Consider the following 21,714-nt stretch of genomic DNA (forward strand, 5'->3'; position numbering starts at 1 on the left):
AAGTCAGTTTAAAGGCCAAAAGAGAAGCGTGGTTTTAATGTATACCACAACGTTTATTTCTTTACCGAGGTCCATTGGATTTATAATTACAAATCCATTCTAACCTGTCAAAGCATTTATCAATGTATTTAATCAATACAATACTCTTACATTGCTCTTTTGCTGTCAGGTTTCACAAATGAATACTGTCTTAACGTAATGAAAATAGACTGCATCTGGCGTAAACCCACCTGAAATGACTTCTGGGAAGGTTCCAGTCAAGGATGGAGTGGCCACCTGCCTCATTCTTTCCAGCCATTCAGTGTTTCCCTATATAGGTGTGAAATTACAGGTTTGTGGTATATGCCAGACTGGGGACTTATTCTAGAGTTTGACTGAAATGCAACTATGTGACCTTTACTTTGCAATAAACACAAGCCATAAATTTTGCAGGTATTTGAGGAGAGGATCCTGGAAAGTAGGAGCAAACAGAAAATCTAGTGGTAGCTATGATTCTGGGCCTTTGTAGGTCAAAGATTCTTCTTTTTTCTTCCGTTCTTTTTTTTCTGGCTCAGCAATAGGTAAGCCAAGAATGTCTGCAACAAATATCTCTGCTGTGATTTCTGCTGGAATGTCTTCTTCAGTCAAAGCTGCTGCACCTGGAGAGCAGTAGCAACAGCACAAGACACACAGCAGCAATGTCAAAATCGCTTTCCAGTAAAATTTATAAGCAGCAATAAGTGAATGAAATGTTTTTAAAGATATACGAAGGGATCACAATAAAGTGATGCTTTACTAGCTTGATACTTTATGTGTTTATATCAGGGATTAAACTTGTCAAATCCATGTGTCTCACCTGGCAGCAGGTCCCTGCCTCAGAGAAGTCATTGGACAGCTTTGACACTTGGTCAATTTGATGTGATTTAGGATCCTGAGGGACCCAGGGATTTCAAAATTCCCTTTGGGAGCAGCACCTTTGCTGCATGGGGCCCATTGCCAGTGACCCTAAACAGATTCTGTTCCAAACTGGTGGGGACTGGGACATGAATTGTACAAAAATGCAGTTTCAATTACAATGGGCAATTAAATTCAGCCACTTGGCTCAAATCAGTGCTATAATTTGCTGTTCCAGGCTGGTGTGGACTGGGACATAAATTGCAGACAAATGTGGTCGTTACCAACAGCTCTGCTACAATGGGCACTGTGACCTGGGTGAAACCAGCACTGGGATTTCCCTGTGTGTTTCTAATTTCAGTTCCAGCCAGCAGATAAACAGCAATGTAATCTTGTCAGGCCCCAGTTATAGTTCATTGTCCATTTATTTTTAGATACACCCATGCAATTGCTGTGTGGATGAAGGACAGTCTGTAGCTCTGTGACTATTTTTGCAATCCCATCTGAGCAGTTTTGACAGCTCTCAGCCTAACAGTGTAAATGGGTTTGAAATTTAAATTATTCCATTTGGGAATTGAAACAATCCTGCTTCTGTGCTGTGTGGAATGCTAATCCTGTACCTGTGGGAGGGTGGGTGTCCAGCTCAGATCCTTCTTTCCTGGGTCTCTTGCCCAGCAGGGTGATCAGACACTCAGCCAGCTCATCCTCTGTCATCTGCTCCCCTGTACAAACAGAGCACCACCAGCCTGTGGGTTATGGGGTCGAGAGCACAAAAACTCAAAAGCAACTCAAACTAAACTAAACAGGGCAGTTCAAAAGAGGATCTGGCTTCTCTGAGATATGAACATATACACTGCCAACTGGAACACACGATCCCAACGCAGGAAAATGCTGATCCTAGGGAAAATTGTTCTTCCCTATAACATTTTGGGAAAAATGTCAATCAAAGGGAGAAATTCTGATGCAGACAGCTCTATGAGCAACTCTGCAGTAGCAAGGGCTTGAGCTTCTATTCCCACTGGAGAATTCCTGGCACAGATCACAGTCCATTTAGCCATTTTCAGGCAGAGGAAGAGAAAGGTGGAGAAAAGCCTTTATTTAGTATCTTGAAATAACATGGACATAGCACTTGTTCCCAGTTAGTGGTTGGCTCATGCCCTGGAGCATGAGGTTATAGATCTGTTATGAAGCTGTTCTGTCTGATGTACCTATTTATGGATGTTCACACCATCTGTATAAATAGCTAACCTTTCTCACACCTGTTGAATCCGTGGTTTCCAAGGGTCTTTGTGGCAAGGAGTCTTGCCAAGGGATGTACTCAGTAAACCAGCATTTCTCTTTACCTGTTTTAATGCTCAGCTATACTTTTACACCAGAAGAAAGACAATAGAAGTTTGTTATTAGCACTCCATGGCACTGGCCAGAAGCATATTAACACCCACATTCATGGTGTTCTCCCTGATTCAGCTCAGCTAAATCATCCCATCTTTGCAGTCTTTCACACAGGTACAGCCCAGGACCAATTTCATCCCTCTTTTCTTGTCTCCCTTTTATCAGTTTTATACTACTTTTCCAGAGCCTGTGTGACTGGAAAAGAGAACAGCAATTCAGATAAGGGCACACTGGGAGAAGGATACATTTTGCCAAGATCCATACTTATCATTTAACAGCCGAGATACCTCAGGCCAGCAGAGATTTCCAGAGCAGTAAAAGAAGCACAGCTGGAACAAGACATGTGAATATTCAATTTAAAATCTTAAGGCAGGTGGCTCCTCACACCTGCCCTGGTTACCAGGTTCTCATTCCAGAATCATTTCTTGCTGCAGGGAAAAAGTTCTGAAATTGCAGGCAGAACTAGCAAGCATAAAACTGATATTAGAAACAAAATAACTCACCTCTGCACTGAAGCAGTGACAGGAAGTCTCCTCTGTCAATAACTTTGTCTCCCTTCTTGTTATCATAACCAAGAACCTGAAATGCTCGTTGTATGGTTTTCATTGACAAGCCAAGTGCAGGTCGATGATTTATATAAAGTTTGATAAAATCATCTAAATTGATTTTTGTCACTTCTCCGGTATCTGCATACTTGCTGAATTTTACTTCATTTATCATTTCTTCAATCTAAAGATCAAAACAAGGCAGATTGTTACATGTTTTATTTTGAAGAGCATTGGGCCAGTTTCCGATCCCGTGGGTGCCAACGTCCCCAAACCGTTCATGTGTTGGTGCCACGGGTGCCATGACCCCATCCCAGGAGGAAGCTGCACTCAGCAGCTGAGGGTGGGAATGGCCAACAGTTGCACACCTGCTGACATGACAATAACAAGTAAAGATGGGGACACACACAGAGTCATTTTGGATTTCCTCTCTTGTGACAGGCGCTCGGTGACCCTGCAGCTGTTACCGGCACCTTGGGCACAGCTGTGTCTCCACTCTGGGACAGTGGGCAGGCAAACCACAAACCAGTAAACTCACCATCTCCCATCCCTGCTCTGGAAGCACACACACAAGGGTCCCAACAGAACCAGGATAAGAAATCTTATCCTGACTCATAAGGAATCTTATCTTCCCTGCTCTTCCCCATGTCTAGGGCAGTTCAGGTGCTGCAGAAGCCGAACCCGAAATGTGCTCAGTGGGGCTGACACCCTGCACTGCTGGATCCCTCATGCTCCTCTCAGACAAACAGGCCAGCACTGGCTGTGCTGGATACCACTGGTTTCCCTGAAGTCTGGTGCTGTGAGTCAGCCCAGTTGGCAGCTGTGCAGATGTGTGTCCAAAAGGCAGCATCTGCTCCATGCCTGCATTGTCCCTGCAGCCCCTTCAGAGATACACGGGCAGCAGAGAGACGCCGTGAGGATTCCCCGTGCCAACACGTACCAGGCCTGCTGCTCCCCGGGAAGGGAAGCTGATGCAAGATCTCCCCAGGGAGGACTTTGCATTCAGCCTTGGGCCTTTGTCCTTGTGTCACAAGTTTTTCCACTGAATGAAGCCCAGGGAAGAGGGAAATCTCAGCCTTACATTTTTCCTGTAGCGAATGTCACACCAAGCCAGAACAGTCATTTTCACTCGGCTCTGGCTGATCTGGGATTAGGTTTTATATCAACCCCACTGAACTACAAAAGAAAAACACCAATTCCCAAAAGCTTTGCTAGTCAGCCCAAGCTGCCTTTTCTCCCTCCTGCTTTTCTTTTATTAAAACACTCTAGAGAGAGACAAACCTTCTCTTTGGATTTATTGCTGATTGTAGGTTGCCTGGTTTCACAACAGCTCAGCACCTCTGTTTCCATGCCTGAAATGCTGTTTGTATTTTAATTTGGGGAAGTGTGGGCATTATCAGTTATTATTCCAGAGACATTTCCCAAGGGAATATGTTCTCTGTGTCCCCAAGAGGCAAAAATTTAATAACCCAAGGAAAAGATCTAACACAGTATGAAGAGATAACACCTCAACTTGACACCAGGGCAGAGCAGCCCCAGCTCAGACAAACATTTGCTGGTTGTGGGGGCTCCCAAGTGAGGCAGTTTGGTGGTGGCTGTGGCAACAGTCCTGCCTCCCATCTGGTGGCTCTCCTGGCAGAGCATCCCTGGGCAGATGGGGTGGCACAGACTCACAGCAGTGCCTCAGCAGCCTGTGGGTTGCTGTGCCATGGAAGAGATGAACACAGTCTCCCCTGCAGAAAGGCTGAGGGAGCTCAGTGATGCACCTCCTCCCCTGGGGGAGCCTCTGCTGCGGTGACGGCTGGAGCTGGTGCTCAGAGGCCGTTATTCAAATCCCCTTGCTTCAGATTCAGTCATGCCAGGTTACACGTTACAAATGAGGTTTGTGTACAGTATAAACTGCCTTGGAGAAACACCACACAAAGGGGGAGAAGCAGCACCCTTATTAAATCAGTTCTCTCTGCTGTAAAATTTTGACCCTGAGGTTGCCTTGTTGAACAACTCTGAGCTGTCAGGCTCCAGGTTTGCTCAGCCTTCTTCTGCAGTTGCCCAACTTGCTAGCAAGGAAACTTTTTAAGGAATTTTCTGCCAGATTCTGAGCACTACTGTATTGATGCAGACCAGATAAAAATACATTGACAGCCAACAAATATATCCCAGAGCCATCCAGCATGGCAATGGTCAGAATCTGGCCCTTAGAACACTTAGGAATTTCAAACAGTCTTGCTCTTTCTTCTTTTAATAAGAACAATAAAAACAGCTGACCAACCTCTTCCTCTGATGGATAAAATCCTATTGCTCTCATTACAGAAGGAATTTCCTCCAAGGGAATATGTGTTGACACCTGTCTGGTCTCCAGTGTTTTGATACCTTGGCTGCACAGCTGTACGTAGTAAAAATAGTCCTCCAGTTCCTGCCAGGGATTCAAACAAACACAGCAAATTTCAGTTACCAACAGGCACGGAAGATAAGGCTCCCTTTAGGGTTTACTAACAGCCATATCAGTGAGATTGCTGTTAAAGGCTAGCTGGACAAAACGTAAAGAAATGTCAGGCCTGTGTAAATTAAAGTCCAACCAGATGTGGCCAGACAGCGTTCACGGCGACATAATTACCCTGAAGAATTTGCCTTCTCTGCCGCCATCCAGGAGGTTGTAGAATGGGATCAGGTCCTCCCCACCCAGGAAAGCAGCAGCATCCAAGGCACTGGCAGAAGTGAAGGAAAGAAGGTACAGGAAGGGTTCATGTGAGGAGAGCTTTCATGGTTCCCTTTCTAGGCGTTGTTCACAGACACTTTCAATAAATAAAATCCCTGGGCTTCAGAATTCAGGAAAGAAAAGCATTGCCTTGAACCTTGTGCTATTTTATCATCAGCTGCACTTCTACAGCATATTTCATACCCAGGTTTTACATACAATAGCACAGTGTGGGAATTAATTATTACTGAATGGTTCTCTTGTTTAGTGGAATGAGTACAGGGCTGGGAGCCAGGAGCTTTTCCATGGACTTGAACTTGGTGTCTGGCATTTGGCTTTTCTGCTTCCTTATAGAGACATTGAGGGAGATGAATTAGCTAGATCAGCATTTTGAACATGCAGAGAAGGCTGGGGCTTGGTGTTTGCAATAAACCACACAGCTCCCTGTTCCTTGATCCAACACATTTTTCCCCAATAACTCAGTGCAATCCATTACCCGACTTCCTCCGCCGTGGCAGGCGACGGAGTCGCAGGTGCAGTTTGCATTAAACTGAAAGCGCCTGAGTAGCCACCTCTTTGTTTCAATTTCATAGGCAGTTGGAGCCAAAAGAATCGCTTTGGCTTGTGCAGATGTAAAAAGAAACCAAGCCTGGAAGTGCAATCATGGCATAGCACTGCCACATAATACCCCACGCCTGGCAGCCAGGCTGCAGCTTTCACACACACCTCTGTAGTGCTGCTTCCACTGGGGGTTTTTTGCAAGCTTGATGCTTTTTTCATAATTAAGTTATTTGGGTATTAAACACAGCGGAGATTCACAAGATGCCAGAAGCAGCAATAAAATGATAATTAGCTCATCAAAAACTTCGCTCCAAAAACAAATTACATAGAAATTCAATGTTGCCTGGACTCTGGCCAACCATTATAAAGAAGGATCATTTATATTCTATTGCCTTCCTTAAAATGTCGCTTATCCTGACCCCCGACTGTTTAAGCCACACAAAGTGGAAAAGAAAATAAATAAACCCATTGCTTTCCCATCCAAGTTTCCTTTGTTCTGGCACATGAAGGTGAGCTGGCTTGGCACTCCTTGGGCTTTCCTCAGAGCAAATGGTACCTGCAAAATACGTTCCTTGCAGGACTAGCATGTGTCTTAACCACAAAGCCTTGGTCCTAGGAAGGTGAAGAGCAGTGGTGTTTCCCAGGTGCACACCTAATGGCAACCGTAGGAACAAGGGCCAAAAGCCAGGTCCCATGGAGTTATTTCCCAGAAACCAGGAGACGTGGGGCTCTGTGCTAGGAGAGTGTTGTGCAGGATTTGGAAAAAAAAACCAACAGAATAGCACAGACTGAGGGAGACCATGTCTATCCTAACATGTCTATCCACACTATCCTAACTCTGCCATGGACTAAGCTCCCTTCCCAGTCCTTGAAGTGTGAAGTGGTTCCATGGTGCCCTGGCAGTTTTCATGCCATTCACAGCTGCCTTGCTTCATTTCTATGTACAAATATATCTACTGGGCACCTGCAGCCATGAGGGGAGAGCCTCTCCCCCAAACATGTATTGCATTGAGCAGCTTTGGTCCTTGACATGCCAAGAAACCAAAATATCTATCCTGCCTTTGCTGTATTACCCTCCTATCCTTTGGGAGTACATCTGGCACTACTGCCCAAGGGATCTGGCAGAGGGAAGCCTGCAGAGGATGGTGTAAAAAACCTGGCAGGATTCATCACTGATACTCTGGGCCAGAGCCTGGAGATCCTTCTTTGTTAAAACAGCCTCCACTCTTCAACCACCCCATTTATTGCAGGCCATTTATTCATGTAAGCAAAGCTTTATAGGATTAAGGTGGCTTGTCCTAAATCCATTCTTCAAACACAGGGGGGATTTCCCAGCAAATTCCTATTCCATTTGGACAGCAGACACTTTTGCATCAGCAGCTGCTCTGTGTGCTCCTCCTGCAGCCAGTGCTGCTCCTCTGGTCCCTGCCTAACCCTGACAATCTCCCATCACACTGGCCAGGCCCTCACAAGTACCACAAAATCCTCTGCTCAACCTCTTACCATTTGGGCACCATTTCCCAGACTGGAGTATTGTTCAGGCACTATGGCCAGCCCTGTGAGGTTTGCTGGCTTAATCCCTCCTACATCACAGAGAGGGAAGCAAAACCCCCAAAAATATATCCCTCCTGTTTCAGCTGCCATCCCATATAGCTGCTTGGGGCCCAATGGGTTGCCCCAGCAGCTGTGGAAAGCAGTAACCAGATTCCTTTCCCTTTCGTGCCATAACTCACTGGAGGTTGACCTTCCATTTCATGAACGTGCGCTCCTTGCCCCCGGCTGTGAAGACGTAACGGCCGTCGTGGGAGATGGCAAAGTCAGCGGCACCATCCGGGTGGCAAATGAAGGCCGAGGACTTGTGGGGGTTGCCATCAACAGGCAGCATCTGTAAACCCACCTGTAAGGGAACAGGGAGTCTGGGAGGGCTGGGGGCCCCACTGGGGCAGTGCCACATCCTCCTCCCCAGGAGCTTGCTCAGCTCTCAGGCAGGGCCAGCCTACACGTGGTTTCATCTTCAAGGAAATTCCCAAGGGCCCACCAGCTCTGCAAGGTGGGGCTCCGTACCTTGTCCTTTGTAATGTACACCAGGTAGTGTTGCTGGGGGTCTGCAGAGCTTGTCCTAGGGAGGATTTGTATCTTCTCCAAGGGGGAGCCATAGGTTGGTCCCAAAAGGGTCTTTCTAAAGGCAAACAATGTATTTATCCACTCTAGGCCACCCAAAACATTTTTCCCCTCTGAACATTTGTTGTGTGGAAGGTTGAGTAGATACGGGAGGTGTGCAGAGGCTTTTTACTACTGGCTGAGAGAACAGGGTAGGACAGGGTCCCTGGCTAGAAGGGACTACACTGGGGCTCAGAAATTTATTTAGTGCTCATGGATTATTATGCTTTGCTCATGGGGACTCTGATCTCTTTATCTGATGTCTAACTGCTACATCTCAGGTCCAACATAGTGAGCAGACCAAGATCCACCTGCAGCCACAACCTTGCTAAATGACACACCAGTGAACAGCAGAGTGGGCATAAGAATGGAGTGACCTGAGGGCTCTAGGGCCATCCCAAGATCTGCATCACAGATGGAAAATCACATGCTCATGGGTGGGAGCATGGTGGTCATTAGACCAAGGAGAACACAGGGTCAGGAGGAGGCTCCCAGGTAATGGCAGGCCTGAATCAATCCTTTACCTGCACATTTTGGTTGTTGTGTTGTAGAGCTTCATTTTGTAGCAGTTGTTGGCAGTGAGGAAAAAGGACTCGGTGCTGAGCTGTGGGTACCAGGTCAAGCACAGGGGCACCGCAACCTGCTCCAGCCTGTCCCTGTGTGTGACCACCAAGTGGTCCTTGATGCTGCTGTTCAGGTCATATTCAACCTGGAGAGAAGACAAGAAAACACAGCAACTCTCCTGTGGTCTGCCCTGCACCCTTGACCTTGTGGATTCACTGGATTTTCATCTCCTGGAGAAGCCACAATAGGAGAGCGTCAGCAGCAAGACCAGGCAGAGAAACAACCCATAGCAATGGAGCTGGCGGGCAGAAGGTTGGGAGCCCTGGAACCGGACATGGAGTCTCCTTTGAAGGCCTTGTCCAGCCCCTCCCCTTTAACCACAAATCTTCACTGTCCTTTAAAGTTTTACATGAACCCACCAGCTGCCGGTCCTCCCCGAGGCTCAGGAGCCTGGGCTCGTTGCTGTCTGGGTGGACCCCAAAGAGGATGCCCCGGATGGGTTTGTAGTGAGAGACCAGCCCTGCCAGGTGTTCCCAGCATCTGCTCCCATTCTGCAGGACTCTCTTGTAAACAGTCACTGAATAAGTCTCATCCTGCAACAACACCACAAAGGTCAAAGAGGGAAATCTTTTTCTTTGTACAGATCATCATCAGTTGCTACAAACTCTGAGCCAAACTGCTTCAATGCTGCCTCAATACTTCTACAGCAAGACCTGGGATTGAGGGAGCAGCCCCCTCCCAGAGCACCAGCCAGGAGGAAATCCCTGCTCCAGCCCCTTCTTCAGATGGATGCAGAGCTAAGACTTGTCACTAAAGTTAGGGACTGGGCGGTCTGCGGAGCCGCTGTGACTGGTGACGTTTTTACAGAGTGACTCTTCAAACCAGGAAAAGCATTTTGGAGTCAGGAAGCCCCAGGGGAGGAACAGCCCTCTGCCCTGCTCGCTCTGCATTTCAGAGTCACCAAGCCCCGGGGGAGGGACGGCCCTCTGCCCTGCTCGCTCTGTGCCTGCAGGATGGCCGGCAGTTCCCAGTCCCTCCCAAAGCTGCCCCGCGAGCAGTGCGTGTAAATCACCGAGCGGAAAAAACAAGCGTACAGCGGTTGCGAGGTACTTGGAATCGTGAGAGAAGCTGATGTGAGTCACGGGACCTTGCGAGCACTGGAATTCCTCGCAGATGGACTGAAGGGAAATTGCATCAAGGATGTAAACGCTTCCATCAGTAAAACCAGCGGCCAGCAAATGACCTGGAAAGCAGAAGCAGACCAGAAACCTCTCACGACACCATCACTCCTCCCAGGAAGGCCAGTGCTTGGCATATGGTCAGGTCACAGGGCTGGGATACCTTCAGGATCATAGGATAAGCACTGGATGCCAGCCTCAGTGAATATCCTGCTAACGAGGTACTGGGTCTGCTTGTATTCCCACACCTTCAGCAGCCCACAGTGACTCCCCACAGCCACCAGTGGCTCCTGAGGGTGGCAGGCAATGGCATTCACAGCTTTCTTTGCCTCTGTCATGATTCTTCCAAAGTTTGTGCTGTCTGTTGCAACATGGAACATGGTTGCATCAGAGGTTGAAAGGATAAAGTTCCTGTTTAGCGTGAGAGAAACAGAATTTGATGAATCAGACCAACTGGCTCACGTCCCTGGGAGCTATATTACACATCAGTCTCTTTTTGGCAAGTTAGTTGGACAATCACTTATATTTTGTGATACACAGTATGCAAACACTCCTTGACCTGGAAGGCAAGTGACACTTTGTATTCATGACCTGGGAAATGGCCAGGGGAAGACATTGGAGCCAGTTCCATTTTCTACTTGGCTGGGCAAGCCAGAAGATGAATGATATCTGGGGAGCTCCTGCCTTTTGCAAGTCACTGGTGTGTGAGATGGACAAGTGAGCAATTGGAGATACTCTGAATGGCCTTTCCACGTGTCCCCACGCCAGCACTGTCAGTGGCTCCACGTTGACCATGCTGCCATGGCCAAGGTCAGAGGGCAGTTTCAGTCCCTGTCTGCTCACTTGGCCACGCTGAGCAGCACGGCAGAGAGGTTTCACTGTGTGACTGGTGATGTGTGAAGCAGACAGCAGGATAATTATTCATTTTACAGCACAAATATGTACAGTTTCAGTCTGCCTGACTGAGAGTCTGGACCTAGTAAAAGGGACAAGAGAGGATCACACAGAAATCCCAGAGTGGTTTGAGTAGGAAGGGACCTTACAGATCATCTTGTTTCGACACCTTCCACTAGACCAGGTTACTCCAAGCCACATCCAACCTGGCCTTGAACAGTTCCAGGCATGGGGCATCCACTGCTTTTCTGTGCCAGAGCAACCTGTGCCAGGACATCGCCACCCTCACAGTGAGGAATTTTTTCCTATATCCCATCTAACCCTGCCCTCTGTCAATTTTAGCCATTTTCCCCTTGTCTCGTCACTCCACACCCTTGTCCAAAGCCTCTCTCTGGCTGTTTTGGAGCCCTTGAGGCACTGGAAGGTGCTATAAGGTCTCCTTGGAGCCTTCTCCAGGCTGAGTCTGCACAGACAGACAAGGGGAAGCACAGCCTCTTTGCCAGCTGTTCCATCACAGCCACCAGTTTGTGCACATCTGGGCCAGGCACTGATGGACTCTGCACCCCTTGCGTGCCTTAGCTGGGCTCTCCAGCCATTCCTAATCCCAGCAGCCTCCAGGATGAGCTCAGGCCTTCCCTTTCCCTTTGGGAAACCAAACCATCCCCCAGGACACTGCTCCAGGCTGGAGAAGAATCTCTCCCACATGGCTCTTTGGAAAACACGCGTGGCTAAGAACAGACATTGCCAGGAAAGCCTTAACAGGACTGACAGACATGTGGCTTGCAGGCTGGATGGAGCCACACAGCAGCTTCATCTGGCCTGCAGACTCCGTGTAAATCCTCAGGCACAGCTACGTCACACAGAGGGACAGAGAGGGGCTGGTGACCAGCCAGTGTGGCACAGCCCTGTGCCGGTGCCACGGCCCCGATTAGCTGGCCAAGCCATGATAAAATCTAACTGGATCCAGCCATGCCTGGGAAGGGTTTAAGGGGGGATTAAGGGGCCCAGGGAGAGCTGGAGGCTCAGCATTAGCACTGCCTGGTGTGCTGGGTACGTGACAGAGAAGCTGATCATCACTGTGCCTGCACAATGCTGTGTCTGCACCAAGGCATCACCTGGAGCTCAGTCTGGGGTGTGCTGGAGCCCACCCACACTCCCTCCCTCCCTGTCCTGCCCAGGAGCCTGGGCACAGGGCTGAGTCCTGCTCCAGACCAGGCAGAAGCTCATGGAGCAGCTCTCACTGAGCACCTCCCCAGCTTTCAGCTGCAAGGCAAACACAGGAGAAGACCTGGGTTGGTAAAGAGACACTCACCTGGTGAGGAAAGGCTGGCTGCTGCCTGGGAGGGCGCTGGGAGCATCACGAAGGATTGTGGAGAAGGAGATGGACTGGATGGGACCCACTGTGTCGTGGCTGTAGACGGTGAGGAGCCGCAGCTGCCCATCGTAGAATTTCACCTGCCCTTTCACATCACCTGTGACTATACAGCTGCAGGGAAGGGAAAGTTATTAACCAACACACGGACTGACAACTCCCAAATATTTCTTGGGGAGCATCCTTGGGTGGAAGCAAATCCCTTCCCCATTTCTCTGCACAAGCACACGAGCAGAGCCCTGCACAGATGTGCAGGAGAAAGCCAGGGTAGTGCAGAAACCAGCGGTGCCCCTGCCGTGTCCCTGCCGTGTCCCCAAGGCTGTCGCGGCGTTTGGTGGCTGTCTGCTCCCTCTGCCGGTAGCATCCAGGAGGCTGAGCCACTGTCTGAGCTATCCCAGGGGAGCTGACATCGCATTACCACGACTTTTCAACTTCATTTCCACCCCCAGACTAATCCACTGCTGGAAAATTACTCACAAACCAGCAGCACTTTCCTGCATGAGTGACCACGCGGCCAAGTGATTAAAACTCCAACATTATCTCTGCCACTCCTACAGCTGAGCTACCTGAGGACTGAGGACTGTACCTAAGCTACTGAAAAGGGCTGCCCCCTTACCTGTCCAACACCTGGAGCACGGTAAGACTCTCCTCCTGCATTGCCACCACCTTGGTGGCTGTCACTCCGTGGGGTTTGGGCAGCAGCTCCTCAGGGAGGGTGCGGGGATCGTGCATGTCCCACACCACCAGCTTCCCGGCCGACGTGCCCGTCAGAGCTTGGGTGTTGTTAAAATGGAAAACTGACTGGCTGAACTGTCCCACCAGGCACTTGAAGGTCTGTGAAGATGGGAGCCAGGCTGTGTTTTCATCCCAGAGCTGGCTCTGCCTTCCTCAAACAGAGAGACTGGCATTCCCTCATGGCATTCCCTTCCTGTCCCATGGCAGGACAAGAAACAAGAGCCCCGGGAGAAAATGCAGTGGAGCACTTTGGGGACAGAGCTCTGCTTGAGCTCAGCTTGGGCAAACCTGCCTTGTCCCTGTCTGAGGGGGACAGGATGGGGCCAGGGCCACTTTTTTGTGCAAGGGGATGGGAAGGGACAGTGCTGCTGCCAGCAGGAAAGCCAAGAGGGTGACATGCTGTGGTCCCTCCCTGCTGTGCTCACCTGGTTGCTCAGGAATGGTGTCCCATACTGCAAACCAGAATCATCCTGGGGAAAGCAGAGAAAACATCCAGAACAGGGATTTTGGAACCGAGCTCTGCCGTGCCAGCGTGGCCCTCCCCACCATCTGGGCACTGCCCCACACTGTGGTGACCAGAGCAGGAAAGGCTCCAAGGTCTTCCAGAGAGCACAAAACATCCTCTCCTTCCACCTGCTTCTTTCCAAAAGCTGCTGAATGACTCAAGGCCCATGGGAAAGCAGGAGTGGTAGAGGTGAAGAGCATCCCTGCCACAGCTGGGTCTGACCAGTGTGGGAGTGGAGGGAGTGTGATATCTGTCCAGACCACTTTGGGATCTGGCAAGGGCAGGGAGCAGGGAAGAGACAGATCTGCAGAGTGACCCCAGTTGTGGACAGACACCCAGCCCCTGACCCCCCCTGCCGCCTCCTTTGTGGCACCAGAAACAGGACTTCCACGTCCCTACTTACCCACAGGTAAAATATCACCTGGGTTTTGCTGTTGCTGACAAACTCATGGGGATTTTGAGGGTTAAAAATTACATAATCCTGAAATTCAAAGAATTGCATTAGCACCAAGCTGAGCAATGCTTTCTGCTTATTCTGCCATCCAAAACCACTGCTTTTGTCCAAAACCACCTCACCAGCTGCACTGAACTGAAATCAGAGGACACCCCATGCCTGTCAGGCATTAGAGGAACAGGGATGAGCCCTTGGGATGCTCTGCTGCATTAGGGTGCCCCAGGGATGGGGTGTGATCCTGCCTCCCATGGGGGTACCAGGGGGAGCAGGTGAGGATGGGGCTGCCCAGCCCAGCCCAGCTCTGCCCCCTTGGCATGGTCACTCACCTGATAGCCAAACTCAGGGCTCAGCTCTGTGCTGCACGTGGGCTCCCCTGTGGGCAAAGTCCATCTCCAAACACAAACTTTCTGAAAGAGAAGGGGAGAAAAATCCAAGGAATGCTCCCATGGTTCTGTGGAGGTTTGGGGAGCCAGGTGGATCCCATTCCCCTCTGCAGGGGATTTTAGATGTAGCCTAAAAGACTGGAGCAGGCTAAAGCCCAGCACAGCCTGGCAGCAGAAAGCTCAATTTCAGGAAATAATGCTAGAAATTGCTTAGATGAAAGTGATGAAGTTAGAAGCTTTTATCCCAAATTAAGATCCATTTTCTCAACTCTGCAGCATTCACTTTAATGAAATCCAGGTCTGTGCTCTAATGGCTCAGCAAAAACAAAGCATGACTCTGCAAACCCTCTCTCCCCATGTGAATTCCCACCTCCCCTGTGCTGCACTGCAAAAAACTTCCAGCTCTCTATCCTGCAAAGCTGTGAAAGAGGAGATATTCTCTTACCTGCACAGCAGCAGCACTAATGGTCACCAAATACTTGGCATCCTGGGAAATGGCAATGGCACAGACCCCGTCCTCCGAGTGGCTCTGGAAGATGGTGCGCACGGGAACCCTAGGGAGCAGAGATCCCATGGGTGCTCCTGGCAGCACTGGGGGCTCCAGGCAGTCACTTGGCAAAGCCTGTGGCACAACCCACCCACCCTGCTCTGTGTGCAAGAAGGGACGGAGGGAGGGAGGCTGCAAACACTGGTGCTGCCACAGGCTGGGGCTCAGCGTCCCCTCCATCCCTTCCTCCCAAGTAAATGGCACTGGGAAACAACTCACCAGGATCTTTGAAGATCCTACAGCATGGAGATGTGATGTACTCAGTCTGGGGGAGCTCAGCCCCATCTCAGTGTCCCACGAGCGTGGGTGATACAAGGACAATGAAGGACTTGGTTTGGTTTTGGTTCCTTTGCTGCTTTTTAGTCTGTCTCTGCGTTCTCCCATTTTATTCTCAGCTGAGACTGGAGTCAGTCCTGAGTGATTTACCAGACAGAGGGAATTTCCAAAAGAGGAGGTTCCTGGGAGCTTACCCAGAGTAAGAGTCCCACACGATGATCATAGCATCTGGCCCTTGGTCAGCAGTCGCAACCCAGCGTTTGTCTTCACTCACACACAGGCAGGAGATGACATTTGTGTGGCCCTGGGGGAGGGAAGCAGCAAAATGCCTTGGAGGCTGCAAACCTGGGGCTGTTCTGTTCATACCTTTTGTATGGACTGCTCCTGAGTTTGGTTATAGGTGACCCCTGAGCACAGGACACCAGAGAGATGGAGAGAGGGGGTTCAGGAGAAGGGGAGGAGGAGGAGAGAGATGCTCAGCTGTGCCAGACCTGCAGGTGGGACTGCCTGTTCTGCAGGATGTCGTGGATGACCACTGTGTGGGAGGAGACATACAGGAGCACCCGGTCCTCCCCGTCCATCAGGCTGTGCACAGCCAGGCTGCTGTTGTAGCCAAACACCCAGGACAGGTCCTGCAGGGAAGAGACAGCTCCTGGCTCTCAGCAGCCGGGACAAAAAAGGCATACAAGGTCTGTGGGATGATGGAAGAGAGCGGGGCAGGAGTGCTGGGTGCCATGCGGACCAGCCACCCTGGTGGCACTGTGCCCGTTGTACTCACAAGGGGGTAAAAGCTGCTGTCCCTGTTCTTCCGGAACAGCATCCCTGGCATGGCTGCCCACACCATGCTGGCAGAGCCTTTGTGCCGTGTGTGCTTCTCCCTGTAGCCTGAGAGAGGGCTGGAGATGGCTCCCTTGGACTCACACAGTGCTGGGGTGGTTCAGGGACATCCAGGCATGATGTCCCAGCAGTGCCTTCCCCAGGGTGCCCTGGCTCCCAGCCCGGGTGCTGGGCAGGGTGTCTGAGATCCCCATACCTAAAGGAGATGACCGGGGACAGAATGGTGACTCTTCATTACCCTCTGATGCTTTCTTCTCCCTGGCAGCAGCAAGGGCAGCCTTGAAAAGGAAGAGAGGTTTTGGTGAGTGCTGGCTCCTGGGCTGGTCTGGATGGGAACTGCCCTGTGGCTACCGGGAATGAACCCCAGCACGTCTCAGATCCCAAGGGCTCTGTTTCCCCTGGGATCTGCCCCAGACCCTGTCTCAAACAGGACCTTCCATGGTGCTGCCCTCACCTCATCAGGCTGCACATCCGCCTCCTGAGCCGTCTGTCTGTCCTGGGACATCTCCCCGGGCTCACTGCTTAGTGCTGCTCCTCCCTCAGTGTAACTTCACATGGACCATCCATCCACACCTTCACCCTCCTCCCACGGAGCTGGGGTGTGGAGATGCTCTGAAATACTTCCCCACACACACTCTTCTAGATTTGGCTCCACAACAACCTGGAATTGGGCACACCAGGAGAAAAGGGCACCTGTGAAGCTGGGGATGGGTCCCAGAGCCCCTTCTCAGCTCCCACACTGGGCACAAACCAGCCCAGTACAGCGATTATTCCAGCTGAGCTCAGGCTCCCTCCCTTGGCTGCCCGCACACCGCGCCGGGCACGGAAATTTCCCTTTCGGATGGGTTTTGTCAGAGCCCTGTGAGCACAGAGCTGCTCCTGGGCGGCAGCTGCCTCATCTCCGGCTTCACGGGTCTGGATTTGAGCCAACACGGAAACCTCGTGCACAGAAAACTTTCAGGGGAGGAAAGAGGCCCTGGGAAAACCTTCCCGGGCCTCGGCAGGCGGGACGGGAGCTCGGGAGCGGCCGCCGGCTCTCACCGCGCTCGCACGGAACCGTTCCCAAGGCCCCTCCAGGCTTCGGTGCCTCCCGCTGTCCCGAGGGAGCCTCCGGAGACCCTCCCGAGGACCCCCCCGCTCACCGACACAGCGATCCCCGCGTCTCTGCCTCTGCGACCGCCGTTCCCAGGCAACGGCTGCACCGGCAGCACCGGCTGCGCCACCGGCTGCACCGGGAAACGCCGGGAGAGAGGGGGGAACCCTCCTCATCCTCACCGGCTGCATCGGGAAACGCCGGGAGAGAACGGGGAACCCTCCTCATCCTCACCGGCTGCCCGGAAGAGACAGCGCTGGCCCCGGCCCAAAGCAGGGAGGCAGAGGAAGGAACATCCAGCCCTTCACCCTGCCCAAGCCTAAATCCCGCTCATGGCTGTGACAAAGTCCCTTTAGGCATCGCCGGAGACGTTCGGGACCGAGCCCTCACCCTGCCCGAGGAATGGGCTGGGGGATCTTTACCCGATGCCCCCCACAGGGAGTTGCAGGCAGCTCTGCTCCAGTGGCTTCCCTGAGCAGGACAAGCAGAGTCAAAGTGAGAAAAATCATCCCCCAAGCCCTGCCAGTCCCCCACAGACCCCAGCCACTCGCACAGGGAACCCACTCCCAAGGCTCCCTCCGGGCTCTCACTTCACCCCTGCAGATAATCAGCTCCAAACGCTCCCAGCTGTTGACCTCAGCCTTGCTGTTAAGCTCAAATAATACAATTTCTAAACTTAATTTGTTTTTCCTTCTGCCCAGAAAGAGCCTCACACTCTGCTGGGAGCAGAAAGGAGATTTGTTATCAGCTCCCATTATCTCCCTGACCCGGAGAGGCTGCCCCAAATAATGACTTCTATGAGAACAGAGAGAGGCAATACTCAGTTTTATTGTTTTGGGAGAGTATTTTGAAGTTCAACTGGAAATAAGCTTTAAACAAACCAGTCATTCCCAGAATCCCTTCCAACAGTTTATGCAGCTGTGGTGGTTTAGGAATGGTCTTCCCCAATTTACTGTTCCCACTGAAAACACCCCAGACCATGTGCCACCCACCCACTCCCCCCACTGCTCCTGCAGCAGGATGGAGAGGAGAATGGGAGGCACAAAAAGGTAAACCCTGTCCTGGCTGGAACCAGGAAAACACCCCAAAATCAACTCCTGCAAATAAACCAATTTAAAAAAAATAAAAGAAAATAGAGAAGCTAGGAGTGCTTTTGTCATGACTACATAAAGTACTAGAAGTTCCAAAAGTAGAATTACAACCCCTATTCTTTACTTCGTTGTGTTAAAATAACTGGGCATTCCAAAAATCCTTTCAGCATGTTCACTGAGTTTAAAAGCTGTGTCAAAATGAGGAAGATGAAGTATCAAACTTGCATATCTCATCTACTATGACAGGCATCAAAAAGTGCTCTAGGACTGTTTAGCATTTATTACATGATATTCAGTGAGGAGTTTTAAAGGGGAGAAAAAAGGAATGCTCTGTTATCACCAAAAAAGAGCATTTCAAGCTCTTTGGAGCGTGTATCAAGTGGGATTTGGGTCTCCCTAGAGCCTTATTCTAAATTGATACAAGGTGGAAGAGATAAGAAGCCACATCTTGCAGCTCTGCAGGTTCCTCCTGACAGCCAGTGCAATTCTGAACTGCAGAACTCTGCCAGAACCCTTCAGGCACCAGAGGTCACAGCAACACCACGTTTTCAAACCAGATCAGAGTCCAGAAAGCAGGAACAAGCTTCAGCTTTATTGTTCTCCCAGCCATGGTCATCTTTGTAAAGGAATGATATTGCAGCTGAAAAAAAAGAGGGTAGGAGGAAATACTAAATTTTCATTTCTCAGACAGGCACAGAAGACCTGGCATGGGATGGCTCAGACCCACCACAACCCTCCTCCACTGGTTTCCCAGACAAACCAGCCACTGAGACCTTTCTGCCTGTGCTCATGTTTGCTGGCACTCGACTCCCTGTATCCCTGTGCAGAACCAGCAGCCTCCAGCTCCCTGGTGCCCACCTGTGAGTCTGTCACAGTGGGCAGTGACACAGCCAGGGCTGGCCCTGCTCAGGAAATGTGCCCTGAGCTGGTGAAAGCCTCTTCCCTCCAGCAAGTGAAACAGTAGCTCACCCCAGGAGGCCCTTCCCGGCCCAGCGCTTTGGAGTCAGCCCCACGTGCACCCTTCTGCCCCCACGGATCACAGTCACACTCAGGGGTCTCTGAAAGAGAGGAAAAAATAGAAAAATAACCAAAATGTTTCACTTTTCCATCACAAAGTCAACTCTCTTCCTTCTTTTGCTGAAGCACACAAAGAACATTAAGCCCAAGGAAATGTTCTGCAGCAGTGCCCACTCCCACTCCTGTGGCTAGAACTGAAAGAAGAGAGTGTGAAGTCATCTCCAGGAGATCACTCACTTCCACCACCAAGCACTTAATGGTTGTGGCAGCTTCTCTGGCCAGGCCACCAGGGTGGCACAGCAATGCTGCTGCAGGGAGTCCCCAGGGAGAACAAACAACGTGATGGCCACACCTCTCAGCTCTTCCATTCATGAGCAAATAGCTCAGTGCTGTCAGAGAGCAAGGCTACAACTGCACAGACTGAATCTGACACCGTTTCTGACAGGGAAATGATGACTCCAGAGATCCAAGTTCCATAGAAAAAGCTGTGGCTAACAGAGACAGGCAAGAGAATGCAGTCACAGCAGGAATGAGCTCACCCCCTCACTGTGCTGCACCACTGTGGCAATGTTCTGCAGGTTCTGGAAGTTGTTTGCGTTGACAGATCCAAACTCCACAATCTCATCATCAACTTGAAGTCCCTGGACAGAGATAAAAGAGAGATGAGCATCTGTATTTTCCAAAGACAGGTAATGTCACAGGAGCATCACCCTTCACCCAGCCTCAGGTAGAGAGATGTGCTACAACACCTCTCACACCCAGGCAAGTGAACATCACTACAGCCACAGGGAGAGCTAAGTGTTCATTCCCCTGTTCTGTTTCATGGGAAGAGAAATACTGAGGCTGGAATGGTCGGTGAGGTGTGGAAGGAGCTGTGTGGTGCCAGGAGAACACCCATCTCATCCCTGTACAGTGACCAGCCCCTTCACAGGGCATCCCAACATGATGAAAAGAAGAGGTTGACACCCTAATCAAGGCCCCAGCTTATTTCCAGTGATTAGCAAGAGGCAGAGGGAGCCATGAGCTGTCTGGCTCCAGCCAAAGCCTTCCCCACGAGCCATGCCCGACGTACCGAGACGCTGGCAGGAGAGCCGGGGCTCACGGAGTTCACTTTGGCAAAGGCCCGGGGCAGGCTCTGGCTCTGGCTCATGGCCTCGGCCAAGGCCTCCGCCTCATCCTTGGCATGTTTCTCCTTCTCCCGGGCGTGCAGCTTGTGCAGAGCTTCCTCCACCTGCTTCATCACTGCCTTGTGGTCATTCTGCAAACCTGTGGGTGACACCATGAGCACACAGGGAGCTGGAGAGGCTTCTCCCAAAGGGCTCTCAGCACCTGCTCCCCCTGCAGTCACACAGAGCGGTGCCCTGGCTGTCTCTGGTCTCAGCAACAACCTCTGCTCTATCTGCTGGGGCCTGGTGCCAGCCCGGCAGATGTTTATCAGTGAAAGACACAGAGAAAACCACCCTACGAATTTTGGTAAACATGCAAAGGCAGAGGGGCTGTGAGGCCCGTGATCCCTTAGCACTCAGTGAGCAGCTTAAGTCTTCTTTCCATTAAGTCACCTGCTGTTACGTACACACCCATCCTGAGGAAAGCCTGGGATGAAATAAATGCCAAGCTGTATTCTACCCAAATTTTATTCTACAAACAGCCCAGAAAAGCTTTGTTGTGTTTCACAGATCCCATTTTACTGACTCAGCCCAGGCGGCAGCTCCGAGCCCTGAGCAGAACCTGGGGAAGAGGCTCAGCGCAGCCCCGGGCCCCGGTTCTGCGGAATTACAACGCGCGCCATGGGGGTTCCAGAGAGCTCCGCGGTTCCGCGGTGCCCGTTCCCGGGCAGAGGCCGCGTTTGCCCCGCACATCCCGGTTTCGCTGGCTCATCCCGCGGGATGGGGCGCGGCCCGGTCCCGGGAACGGCCCCCCCGCCCGGTTCCCGTTCCCCGCTCACAGATGATGTTGTGCCGGGCTGTGCGCACTTGGTACAGGTCGATGTCCGAGCGGGGGAAGCCCTCGGCGTCCACCAGCGGCTCGTGCATCCCGACGCCCTTTTGCTGTGAGGGGAGAGGCGGCGGTTGGGACGGGGCCGGGCCCACGGGCCCGCACGGCGCCCCCCAGCCCGGCCCGGCCCTGCCCGGGCACTGACCCCCTCCAGGAGCTCGTAGCACGCTTTGATCTGCGCCTCGATCTCGTCCTTGCGCCGCACCAGCTGCTGCACATCGCTGACGGTGACGGGGCGGCCCCCGCCGGGCTCCGCCATGGCCGCGGCCGGACGGGAGCCGGGACGGGCGCGGGGCGGGGCCGGGGGCGGGGCCAGCGGCGCCGTGAGGGGGTGACAGGCGGGGACACGGCGGGGACACGGCGGCGGCAATAACGGGGTGACACAGCTGCGTCACTGCCACTGCGGCACACCGCTGTGGCGCTGGCATGGGGGGGCACAGCGGTGTCACCGTCACTGGGTCACGCTGCTGTGGTGGTGCCATGGAGCGGCTCTGATGGTGACACGTGGTGGCACAGCAGTGTCACCACCAGTGAGTTACGCAGCTTT

General features: G+C 51.7%; 2 protein-coding genes across 3 annotated transcripts; both read right to left on the minus strand.

The window, feature by feature from the left end:
* Nucleotides 1–29: 29 nt before the first annotated feature.
* Nucleotides 30–17,186, minus strand: CFAP251 (cilia and flagella associated protein 251). 2 transcript variants are annotated; one of them, XM_066562105.1, is made up of 23 exons: nucleotides 17,114–17,186; nucleotides 16,426–16,632; nucleotides 16,168–16,249; nucleotides 15,913–16,019; nucleotides 15,626–15,766; nucleotides 15,329–15,438; nucleotides 14,757–14,865; nucleotides 14,255–14,335; nucleotides 13,878–13,955; nucleotides 13,395–13,439; nucleotides 12,851–13,068; nucleotides 12,175–12,348; nucleotides 10,132–10,379; nucleotides 9,885–10,033; nucleotides 9,210–9,383; nucleotides 8,751–8,935; nucleotides 8,131–8,245; nucleotides 7,800–7,963; nucleotides 5,425–5,515; nucleotides 5,080–5,223; nucleotides 2,769–2,994; nucleotides 1,494–1,595; nucleotides 30–638 (listed from the first exon to the last, which is right to left on the minus strand). In XM_066562105.1, the coding sequence occupies exons 2-23, from the start codon at nucleotides 16,474–16,476 to the stop codon at nucleotides 487–489; spliced, it is 2,946 nt and encodes a 981-aa protein (XP_066418202.1). In that variant the 5' UTR covers nucleotides 16,477–16,632; nucleotides 17,114–17,186; the 3' UTR covers nucleotides 30–486. The 2 variants fall into 2 exon arrangements, with proteins under 2 accessions (XP_066418202.1, XP_066418203.1); XM_066562106.1 differs by lacking the exon at nucleotides 13,878–13,955.
* A 686-nt stretch (nucleotides 17,187–17,872) lies between these two features.
* Nucleotides 17,873–21,458, minus strand: PSMD9 (proteasome 26S subunit, non-ATPase 9). Its single transcript, XM_066562096.1, has 6 exons — nucleotides 21,313–21,458; nucleotides 21,118–21,220; nucleotides 20,245–20,438; nucleotides 19,712–19,813; nucleotides 19,125–19,213; nucleotides 17,873–18,795 (listed from the first exon to the last, which is right to left on the minus strand). The coding sequence occupies exons 1-6, from the start codon at nucleotides 21,424–21,426 to the stop codon at nucleotides 18,768–18,770; spliced, it is 630 nt and encodes a 209-aa protein (XP_066418193.1). The 5' UTR covers nucleotides 21,427–21,458; the 3' UTR covers nucleotides 17,873–18,767.
* Between the last annotated feature and the right edge of the window lie 256 nt (nucleotides 21,459–21,714).

This window comes from Molothrus aeneus, chromosome 18 (assembly GCF_037042795.1).
Source record: "Molothrus aeneus isolate 106 chromosome 18, BPBGC_Maene_1.0, whole genome shotgun sequence".
In the NCBI taxonomy this organism is placed as follows: domain Eukaryota; kingdom Metazoa; phylum Chordata; class Aves; order Passeriformes; family Icteridae; genus Molothrus; species Molothrus aeneus.